The sequence below is a fragment of the Cyprinodon tularosa genome, unplaced genomic scaffold (genome assembly GCF_016077235.1).
Source record: "Cyprinodon tularosa strain WSP-4 unplaced genomic scaffold, ASM1607723v1 ctg591, whole genome shotgun sequence".
NCBI lineage: Eukaryota > Metazoa > Chordata > Actinopteri > Cyprinodontiformes > Cyprinodontidae > Cyprinodon > Cyprinodon tularosa.
Window position 1 is genome coordinate 351,167 of NW_024039331.1, and position 12,209 is coordinate 363,375.

General features: G+C 39.2%; 1 protein-coding gene across 2 annotated transcripts in view; it reads left to right on the forward strand.

Annotated features, from left to right (window-relative positions):
- Window positions 1-12,209, forward strand: part of enah (ENAH actin regulator) — a 145,363-nt gene that overhangs the window by 47,086 nt on the left and 86,068 nt on the right. The window contains exon 1 of one of the 2 annotated variants that reach the window (XM_038306794.1): window positions 4,749-4,963. The exons of the other annotated variant lie outside the window; for it this stretch is intronic. Within the exon in view, the coding sequence (XP_038162722.1) occupies window positions 4,950-4,963 (14 nt within the window). The 5' untranslated portion in view covers window positions 4,749-4,949. Of the gene's footprint in view, window positions 1-4,748; window positions 4,964-12,209 lie in introns of those variants that run through there. 2 annotated transcript variants of the gene reach the window in all.

The window sequence follows — 12,209 nt, forward strand, 5'->3', positions numbered from 1 at the left end:
ACAGGATGCTAGCGCCCTCTGATTGGAAACGTGCTACCACATGTAGCTCTTTAGTTGTGTTTATTTCTTCTATTTTAGTTTACCTGCGTTATCTCTATTATTCTTGGTTCCCTTCCGGTCAGATGATTTGTAGCTTCCTGTAACAGCCGTTGTTGTAGTGAAGCAGTTGGTTTTGATCGCACGCAGTAGTTTTTAAGTAACTTGATTTTTAGTTTGCCGAGATGACTTTGATTACAACATAGTAGAAGAACAGCAGCTCCCCCTGGCAGGGTTCTGCAAAGATAAACTTCTAGAATCGGAAAAATACAACCATGATCACCTGACTGTGGAAAAACTCTTTGAAACATGAACATGAAAGTATGAAAAAGTAGAACTGCTGCGTTATCTACTTATGTATTCTGAATACAAATATGCTTGACATTTTTCAGATTTTGACTTAAAATGAAGAAAGCATGTTGTTCATTGACCTAATATGCTAAAAGAAAATCATTTAGAGCTTCAGTTCAACAACGTAGATGATCTAATGCTAACTTTAGTTACTTTAGTCCTGACTCTCCAGCTTCAACTGCTGATAACTGGCTGTTCTGTCTGTCCAGTCATTTACCAGGCCGGGCCAGCCTCTGCCCCCCGCAGAGCTGTCTGTGGATCTGTTCACAGGCTGAACTGTTTAGTTGGCAGAATCGGTGCCAAAACCCCTTACTGAAACGATTTGGCCTCTTCTTTATTGTTAGCTTCCAAAATGTAAACCCCCTTTGCTTTCTCACTGTGGAAAAATTGATTATTGCTCATATTGTGGACAGGAAATGGTTTTTATGATATTAAAACTCTGCCTCCTAATCTCTCACCCACTCGTATTCCTGTGTCAACATGGAGCCACGCTGTACTTTAATAGATGGGGCCCTTGGTGCTTATTATGGTAACAGCTAACCCACAGAGCTCATGTTTGCTACTCTGCAAACAGTCAAATCAGCAGCGATGCTGGCCCATCTGTGTGTCTTTTGTTTGTTTTTTTTGTTTTCCATGTACACATACTCACCCTCATGCATAGTTAACTCTGTCTAATTGTGTACGGTGTATCTGCCACAGTGCAAACATTCACAGGTTGCTCTCCTGCTCTAATCCTCTCAGACCACTAGCCCGTTGGTCTCCAGTGGAATGAAAAGTACATCACCATAGAGACTACATCAATGGCCCATTAGCATGAGAGGTGAGGTGAGGAGACGAGTCGAGAGACGAAGAACAAAAGAAACGGCGGTGGGGGGGGGTTGGAGGGAGACTGAAAGAGGGGTTTGGATGAACAGAATGGGAGAAGAGAAGATACAGAGACGGGATTGGTGCAAAAGTGTGAGCCAAAGGAATGAAAGAAAGAGTGGACAAGAGGAGGGAGGGGGAGTGGGAAACATTCACTCTGTCCCTTTGGTCAGGAGGAGGTTTCCTCTTCCTTCCTGCTTTGCCAGGTGATCAACAATCCTTAACCCAGGACAGCCTGGGGAATCTTCAGTCGCCTCATACTCGTACTCAGCGTCCTGATTGAAAACGTTTTTGTGTCTTTTTGCATTTCTTTCTGTGCCAGGCCCAGTTTTAGTACCAAGTCATGCCACAATTTGAAAAAGTTCCTGTTTTAAAACTGCTCAACTTTTCCATGATACCCACCCCAACACGCTGATTTGATTACAGAGAGAAAACCTCTATGACTGGAAACAAACCCTCCCCCTCTTGTTGCTGCAAACCTTTTGTTTAAGCCACCTACAAAAAAAGATTAATTTTGAAAATATTTCCTAATGGAAAAACAAAAAAATAGCACACTTGTACAGAGGAAACTATGGAAGCACAAAACGTCCTTTTTTTTAAAGGAAAAGTTGATTTTGAAAGCAGTGAGCATCATATCTGCTATGCATCTGGCTAAAATCTGTATGTCAGCAGACGACTTGTCTAATTAACTCTGTTTAACAGAGTGCCTAAAATCTACCAATCGGTTTACTAGGTGTTTTATCCTTGTCTTAACTCCCTGAATCCCAATAAAGATCATTAAGTGCTATAACGTTAATGATCAGTGTTTGTTTTAAGCCTTTGCACTGACATTGTATAATATTAGCCTCTGTGTGTAACCTCTGTCTGTGTGCTTGCAGAAAGCTAGCTACTGTAAACGTAGCTATGGGTCCCATCAGCAATTGTACGTTCACACCGCATGCACAAAAGGCAGCAGAAGCAGCTGGTTTACATAGAAAGTCAATGGTTGATGCACATCAAGGCGCAATAAAAGGTCCTGCGGCGCGTTTTGAGCAGCCTCATGAATTTCTGAGCATCTGACGCACGGGACGCACTTTAGAATCAGCAGCTGCTAGAGTTGGAAAAAGTGAACTTTTGCTTCTGAACGCGCCACATCAACCAACCAGAGAAGCTGATCTGGGAGCTGGCAGGGAGACAGACACAGCACTGCTGATGCAGAGCGCTATGATCAATCTTCTGAGTTTATTAACGCCTAAATTAACTTAAAATGTGGAAACCTGTTAGCAAAATATGTTTTGATTTTATTATTCTAGTGTCTACAGTTTGAATTACCTAAATGAAAACCGCCTGCCAGCCGCAGTTAAAAGAAGTGGAAAACCATGAAGAGGCGACCGGACAAGAGGCTGCTGTTGAATAGGATTTCCAGTGACAGCGCACCGCCGGTGTACAGGGGTCTGAGCGACTTGAACAGAAATAATATTTGAAGGCAGGATGGTAATCTGGATGAACTGACTGCACAGAGGAAGCTTTCTGTTGGACTTTCTCACTTAAAAACATTAAAACTACTTTTTAATCACTAATCACAGCAAATATAGCAAATCTGCTCTCTGCCATTGAACAAAGGAGCAGCAGAAGCATCTGGATGCACTTTACTGGACGCGCTGCAGGAGCGTCAAAGCTGCTCTTGAGGCGCGGCTGATCTTAATGTGAACAATTCAATTCAGTTTATTATTATATAGCGCCAAATTCCCAACACATGTCATCTCAAGGCACTTTACAGTTCAACCAGATCATACAGTCAAATTGATTCAAAGTTTTCTATCTAAGGAAAATCAGTTGATTGCATCGACTCATTGACTCTTCAGCAATTCCTCACACTAAGCATGCTTGTAGCGACAGTGGAGAGGAAAAACTCCCTTTTAACAGGAAGAAACCTCCAGCAGAACCAGGCTCAGTGTGAGCGGCCATCTGCTGAGGCCGACTGGGGTTCAAGGAGACAAGCATCAAAAATGAAGCAGCAGAAGCTTTTTTGCAGCTTCCAGCACTTGCACTGAAAGTAACATAAACAGGACTCATAGTTTGTACCAAGGAGACAACCTCTATGCTGCTTTCTAGTGTTGCGCCGATGCCATTTTTTGGCCCGGATACCTGGCTGTGCAGTATCCGATACCGATACCATTTGAAGTCGATGTGTGTGTGTATATGAAGCACTGCATACTACTTGGATTTAAAATAATTGTCATCATGGCTTTGTCAAGCTGTTGCCAAATGAGTACAAATGAATGAGTTAAATATTTACAAATCACACATGCATAAGTATTAATGATAAATGCGCAAATACAATCTACGACCACTGATGAAGCAACTGATGAGGAGTTCAATGGGTTCATCGGGGGTTGTAGATCCATTATTGTTAAGCTGTGATTTGGATATAATTTAGCAAAGTTGTAACATAGAACATCTTAACTGTTATTCTCACAGATGACACACCGGTCTCCTCAAAAAGTGGTTAGGGCATTGTACTTGGAATCTAGAGGTTCTGAGTTCAAGCACCATTCCCACAGCCTGACACTCTGGGCCTCTGAGCAAGACCATTAACCCCACACTGCTCCCTGGGCGCCGCACAATGGCAGCCCCCTGCTCCCCAAGGGGATGGGTTAAAATGCAGAGAGTTTATTTCATTGCTCTGTACTGTGACAGTGTAAAGACAATAAAAATTGTTGAAAAAAAAGTATGATTAGTGAACAAAGAGCAAATACAGATCTTCAATTTATTGTTTATTGTCTTGCATTTAAAATTCTATACACTGGTAAAAAAATAAAATAAAATAACGTACGGTATTAATTTATTTAGCTTTCTCCAGAGAAGAAAACAGGAGCTTTGCAGTTTTTATGGCGCTTTTATTACCGCCACCTGGTGGAAGGAAGGTTCCAGAAGTTTGTCCACCTTTCAGAACAGCAGAAACAGAAGGCACACAGGTTCCCTGGGATTCATCTTTATGTGGGAAAGAACTTAAATTCATGACAAAAAGGCTCGTGTGCGGAGGCTCGTTTGAGTGCAGGGTTTGTCCCACAGTTTTCTCCTCCTGTTGCTGAACAGAACCTCGAATAAATCATCTGTTGGCACCGAACACCAAAGGAAAGTGTAAAGTTATAATTTGTACTGACTAGAAAGAACTTCTTTGATTTTCTTTTGTCTTCTCTAAAGGGTCTAACATTGATTTATTAACTCCTTATCAAAACTTTGGCTTTGATCAGATTCACCATTTCAAAATGCTTCATCTGCTTGTCCTCATGTTCAGGTTGGACCATTAAAGGAAAGTTCTGCTTTCTAATGAGTTAGCGTAGCTTTGTTGCTGTGCTAACGCTCCCCCCCTCCATGTAATTCAGCATGATGACGTGTTTAGGTCATGGTATCTATTTTAGGAAGTCTGGTAGATGGATTCTTGAACAGAAGCATTGCAACCCTACATGAGCCCACTCAGCTGCTCTCGTTTTAGCTCAGTCTCCGGGGGGGGCGGGCATGAAGCCTTGTGGTTGGTCTACTGTCACCGTCTGTCCAAAAGTTGGTTTAGATTTCCATCCAGGAGGCAGTGAGACCGGCAGTTGTTCAGTCAGTCAGTGTATCGATGAAGCAGACGTTTCTATAGTGTGAATAAACCAACTCTGATTTAATATTTTGAGGCGGAGGTGCCGGATTCACCTGATACCAACGCCAAGATGACCAGAGACTCGTAAGTTTTTGGGTTAATTTTAAGTTATTTATAAAATGAGAGTTATTTTAGAGATGGGATAACTTTGTGGAGATTTTTCTGTCCTCTGGTGAACATCTTGCTGCCGTTCCATCAGTTCTATTGTTATTCCTCTCAGGAGAAACACACCTTAGCTTTTAGCACCATAAATCCATTCAGTATTCTCAGCCCGTCTAAAACTCTTTTCTCCCCGAGAAGCCTTTATATTTTTAGATGTGCCTTGGTTGTTAAAGTCCTCGGTCCAATCAGAGGGGCTTTCCACTTCACTTACTGTAGAGGATCCGTTTCTCTAAGTGATGGGGCACTTTTCTCCTCCGCTGGTTCTGGAGTGTCTGTTTCACTTCAGACGAGCTAAGAAAGACTTTTTTTTCTTTTTTTTTTTTTCTCCCAGGCTGGATTCTTTAGCGGGTGGAAAATTCTGGTTAATTTATTCATCTTCCTCTTGCTGATACCAACTGCTGTCGCATAAGCTTGAGAACGAGGATCCCCTGCCGATTTAAGTCGTAGTAATTCACTGGTTAGCCATTTGAAACCATTTAGGGGTAAGCTGCATCATTACGGCTCACAGATATCCAGGGGTTTTTACAGCCTTTAATGATCAAACTTTCTTTGAAAAGTGTCTGCCAGCTGGATAAACTTTCAATTGGTGCTGCCAGCTGTATCTGTTGGTTACGTCGGAACATTTTTACCCTAACCTGCAGACGAACAGGTAGACGCCATGTTTTAAATTCATTTCCAAAGTTTATTATTAGTTGGTTAGAGGTAAAAAAAAAAGAATGCAGAACAATTTGTGTTTAATTGCATTACCTTTAATTAAAAGGTTAATTTTATTGTATTTGAATTGTTCTGACTGGTTAATCAGGGTTTCTGCGGGTCATTAAAAATCATTTAAAGTTAATAAATTATTATTTTCTAAATTAAGGCCTTAAATGTCATTAAAATTCATGGTGGCATTTAAAATGCTTTATTAAAAAAAAACAACAACAACAAGAAACGATTATACAAACAATTTCGTCAGATATATTATATAAGATGTATATCAGTTCTGCATGTTCTTGCACAGAACTGCTTCTGGTTGATCGTAAAGCCGTATGTTGGGAAAAGAAGCTTGAGGCGGAGAAAAAGCCAGACAATGGGGAAAATGTGAATTTTCAACAAAAGTGGCTGAAAAAACAGGAATTCAGGACATGACTGCAGGCTGTCGACTGAAAAGATGACAGGATTTTTATATATATATATATATATATCATTTGAAAAAATAATACATACAAAAATATATTAGGGATGGAACGGTTTATGAAGACCTTCCTAACCGTTCGGTTCGACTGTCTAGGTTCGGTTCGCGTGTGTTTCGTTCGGTTCATGCGCTGCTCCTTTTTCTCATAGGTGAAGCGTTTACACTCCAGAGCAGAAGGTGGCGGTACTGCGACCAAAGCCAACCACCAGTAGTAAACAAGAAGAAGAAGAAGCGAAGCAGCGTAGCCGGGTGTAGCAGAAAAAAATCAGTTGTTTTGGAGAATTGTGTGGGTATGGCGAGTGGGAAAGAACAGGAGTTGGAAGACGCGCCAGCAGCACTTTATAGGTCTGCTGTATGGGACCACTTTGCATTTAGAGTGACCTACGATGACGGCGGAAAGAGTTGTGGATAAAAGTGCAACAGTGTGCAAGCTTGGTGCAACACGTTTTGTTTATGCTAACAGCAACATGACCAACATGTCAGGCTAACCCCGAAATCCCTCATACTTCGTCAGCAACCCCCGCTGCGCTCCAGACCGGCTGCTCAAAGCAAAGCCTACAGCCTCCACTGTGGCTTCGTCCGCTCCCCTCTGAGTTCCTTGGAGATGGTAAAGAGCATGCGCGAGAAGATTAAATTCAAAGCAGCAAAACATACGGAAATGATCCAGGGTTTCCGCAGATCATTAAAAATAATTACAATTCATTAATTTCTTTGGATTTTTTCATTAATTTTATAAAAAAAAAAAATTTCATTAATTTTTATCATTTTTATTTTGTTCGGTGTAACAAACATATACCGAACCGAACCAAAAACCGTGACCACGAAACCGTGAACCGAACCGTGGATTTTGTGAACCGTTCCACCCCTAATATATTTAAATATATATATATATATATATATATATATATATATATATATATATATATATATATATATATATATATATATATATATATATATATATATATAAAATATGAGAGAATCATGGGTACTTGTTGATGGCATTAAAATTATTTCTAAATGAGCATTGAAAAGCATTAGTTACTCATTCCTATATAAATGCTTTAAGTGATTACTGTTTCTAATGATAAACAAAGTGAAGGTTAACATTCAGTATGAAGGACGAATAACTCTTAACCACAAACTGTTTATTGGCCCGATTCTAAACATCTAACATTTCTCTTAAGGTACCAGAAATGCTTTAAAGCTTGGTGTAAATTAGAGGTGCACTGATTTATCAGCAAGCTGATGTTTTGGGCTGATATAAGGGTGTCATTAGTGAGGTGACATGAAGCTCACCCATTGCTGCGTCCATTTGCCATCTGTTTGGTCATCTGTTGTCTGATTAGTTAATCATTCAGTTTAAATCAAGACTTTTGTAACCTTTTTATCACTGTGTCATTCTTATGTAAATGTAGGAAGAAATGAACAACACTGGCGTAGAAAATTGGCTTTTTGTACAACAGAAGCTGCACAGGTCAAATGACAACAACACAGAGACCTCATTGTTTTTATTCTCTGTGGCGTTGAAATTAACTCTAGATAAATTTAAACTTAACATCTTGTTTATTAACAGCAGAGGGTAAGGTTTTATATATTATTTGTTTTTAGAATCCATTTCCTTTTTGGAATCAGACTCTGCCTATACTCTGCCATTAATTTCTGCACGTAAGTGAGAAAGGTTCACATCCTCTCACTGTTTAAATATGAACAACCAAACTTTATAATGAAGTATTTAATTCTTTGTTTCATTAGGCTGCCTTAGCTGTAATTTATAACAGCTCCAGGTGAGCTGAGGTGTAGACGGATCTGTTGACAGAGATCCGTTTTCATCCTGCAATGTCTTTGCAAGCTTTTGTTTCAGCTCCGTTGGTCTTTTATTTGGACATGGGTCACTAGTTCTGAAAAACTCTCCCAGTCATCCAAAGGGACAGATGATGAAACAAGTACATTTAATAGACCTTTTCACAACAAGCAAGAAGTAAGAAAACAGAAACAATATTGCACTATGAATAAAATTGGATGATGTGATTACAGAGAGCAGAGGGCGGGTTTGAAAGATTGATGTGAGCAAAGGTTAAAGGTCAGTGTTGTCAAGGTCCATTTAGTTGGAAATCTTTTTTAATTTTAAGATGTGAGAAAAAGAAAATGCTAATTGGATGCGTTTCCATCCATTGGGGTGAATTATCCAGGCCTTGCAAAGCATAAGTTGTCATACGTTGTTATGGTTGGCTGTAGTAAACAGTAGAGTCATTAATGGAGCAAGGTTTTAATGAATGGGCTATAATCAGGTCAGCTGTACCAACTTTATCATGTCAGCCAGTATAAGCAATGCTACCAGCCATCCAAAGACATTATTCTAATGTTAGCTCTCAGGACGCCAGCGGCAGAAATGAATGGCCAGTCATGTGACTTTAATGTTCACTGGCAGAACTTAGTCCAAATATCTCTTTTTATCTCCTCTTTATCGCATCCTGCACCACCTTACACCACCTCAGCTGTTTAGGCCAGGCAAACAATTCCCTCTAACGACCCCACTTTCAGAGACATAGACTAGTATCGGGAATTGCAGGCTAACAAAGAACCCAAATGACCCCCATTTCTAAGGGACGGACCCGTTCGTCTGATTCAGTTTGCATGTTTCTAAGCCAAAACAAGGCGTTGTTTTTGGTCCACTCTGTAAAGGCCTTGAACTCAACTCTATTCCTGACATTTTGAATTGAAAAAGCCTCCTGGATGGGAAGCGAAACAGCTTCAAACTTAGAAGTCCAGTGGATTGTTTAACTTTTTTGGAACTCTTCTTGAGCTCATTTGGGTTTCTCGGAGGAGTCCAAACCACTTCATTCGATCGTTAAAAACCTTTTTGCAGAATCTAGTAGGGCTGGGCGATTAACTGGTTCTACTACTTAATCTGAATTTTTAAACTGCAATAGTTGCATTACAGTAGCTACAAAACCTGCTTTCTCCCTCCAGCCCTTTAGGTGGCCATAATATGCTTAAAGTGAGTTTGTCGCATTGTGCTCTAATCCATGCATGAGGAAATTGAAATATTAGTCAGTTAGTCAATTTCTTTTTACTAAGTCTATGTTAACTTCCTTTGAGATAGTAACTTGGTCGATTTCCTAATCAAACCTTATGATTTATGTTTCTATTATTTCTGTTATCTTATTCCAAGTGCCTAATGTCAAATAGTTTTAGGGTAAAAATACTAATTGCATTGACATATTGATCTGAAATACCTGCTGAAATTAAAGACAATTGTTATTTCCTCTTATAAGAAATGTCGTTATTTTCAATAATTTCTTTACAGTGAAGAAGTGAGCACTTTTCCAAACAACCATAACAGTAAATAAATAGTGATTAAATAAATATTGCTTTGCTATTTGCTTAATCTCTTATCTTTTTTTAGTTAATCTTTAAAGAGCAAAGGTGAAGCTAAAACTGAGATACTTTAGGACTTCCTGATAGAGCTTAATAACTGACAAGAATGTGTTTCATCTTTAATGAAAATGTTAAATCATTTATTTTTTCCAAATATGGTATAATTACTGCTCTAAGTGGGTTTCCCTTAGGGCTGGGCGATAATTCAATAACGATATATATCGATCGATAGACGTGTGGCGCAATAGAAAAAAAGAGAGTCGATAAAGGTTTGATAAAAAAGAAACGGTGTTTTCCTTCCTTCTCATTGTAGCCTAGCATGTAGGTTTATGCTAGTCACTGCTTCCTCCCAACCAATCACAATCGCGGACCCAGGCACGCCGTCACCAAGCGCCGCCCTCTCAAACCACAACACAGAGCACATGAAGATGTCGCAGCAAGGAGAGTCGGAGGAAATTGTTTCAAAGAAGGGTTTTTGTAGTTCGGCAGTCTGGCAGTATTTCGGTCATGGCAAGTCGGACAAAAAACAAACCACAGTCATCTGGAAAATGTGTCGGGAACCAGTGAAAACGAAGTCTGATAACACAACCAACGTTTTTTTTTTTTTTTCTATCATCTCAGCCGCTCACACCCGCAGGAGTACGAGCTGTGTAGGCCCCGGCGCGGCTCTCCTCTGAGGAATCTTCGGGAATTTCGGGAAAATATATATATATATATTTTCAGTTCTGGGCAGTTTCCCACGTAGTTCTAACAATTGAGAGAAAAATGCTGAGGGGCCAGCAACTTCAAAGTAATAACTCAGGTTAAAGCAGGAAACGGGGGCGGGGGCGGCGGCGGGGCATTTATTTATTTATATTTATTTTGGTCACTTTTCTGGTCACTTTAGTTTATTCTTTGTCAGTATTTAATAACATAACCCAGGTCTCTTAAGTTATTTTTCTTTAAAACAATTCTGTTATGGCTAAAAAAGTTGGTTAAATAAAGATTTAATTTGAAGTCTGTGTTTGTGTTTTTTTATTAAAATTAAATCATTTAGCAATATTATAAAAAGTCCAGGCAGAGCTGCACATAAAATATGGTTTCAAATCTTTTCAATAATTATCGATATCGATCAATATGCATTTTTTTTTATCGATAAGCTTTTTTTCTATATCGCCCAGCCCTAGTTTCCCTTTCAGCTATATGTGTGTTTAAAAATCTCTATACTCCAGTTAACTACTAATCGATTACTGAATTAGTTGATTTTTCAAAAAGTGAAACCATGGAGTTAGACAGAGCCCGAAATTTAATCAAGCTGATTCGAATTTAGTTTTTTTCCTTCAACTTGTTGTAGCGTAATACTTCCCCTAGATTATTTTATCAATAATTTTCTCTTTTTTTATGTACTTTTCCTTTTTTAGTACTTTCAATTGCCTTACATTGAATTATGTTATAGAATAAACATGTCTTGTTTCTTAACGTGTCTAAAAAAACGATAGATGTCTTCGCAGTTTCTGCAGCCCTTTTGCTTTGCCAGGAATAGGGATGGGGATCGAAACCCGGTTCAATCAAGGACCCGGTTCCACTTTTTTCAAAACCCGAAAATCAATAACGTTTGGGCTTATCGATACCACTATCGAGTCTGGTCGTGTTTTTTTTTTCTCCCGGAGGTCCTGTAACATAATTGTGTGTCCCTCGAGTCGCGTCACAGCATTTAAATCTAATCAATCCAATCACTGCAGCATGTCCACCAATGTTTTGGAATGAAATTGTAAGCAAACAGATATTAAAAGTAAAACAAGTGAAGTCTGGCAGTTAACTTCGCTCGCGACTTGAAGATGGCTGAACGGACGAAAAGGTCTAAAGTTTGGCTTCACTTTACCAAGCTCAAAGATAAAGAAGAAGCAAAATGCAACTTATGTTGCAAAATCATCTCTTGTAAAGGGGGGAACACAACCTCAATGGCCAAGCACATTAGTATTGTCCATCAAATAAAGGCCAAATGCAGTACCTTCCACTGTCTCCGGGTTGAAAAGACTCCTCCTCCTCCTGCTGCTGCCGCCGCGCCACAGCCGGGCCCGTGTTCATCATCCACTCAGAGTACCACTGGTAAGCGCGCACACAGACTTTGTAGCTTGTCCGGTCAGTTAAAAATAGTAATTGTGAAATCCGTGTTGTAATCGGCAGCATACAAGCTAGTTAGCTTGAAAAGTAAATAAAGTTTCAGACGTGCTGCGTGATGATGTGTTCAGATTGGCTCAGTAAAACGACAATTAGGTTATCATGATGCGTTCAAGTGTAACGTAAAGAAAGGGGAAATTGAGTTTTTGGTGAGAAACATGAGTAATACAGTTGTATATTGCTCTAATTATTTTAGAATATATAATTAAACTACTGATGCCAACATTTATTAAAAATTACATTTAATTTAAAATACTATTATTTATTTGCTAAATATTTTCCTAATCACTAAAAACATGATGAAAAGTGACAGACATGTTAATTTTTCTTTAAAAAAACACCTGTTAATTTATGAGCTGGTATTTTATTTCCATTTGTGTGAAACGCATATTATTTATTTAATTTATATACATTATGACATTTTATTTTTCATTTGGTGCTGCTGATATA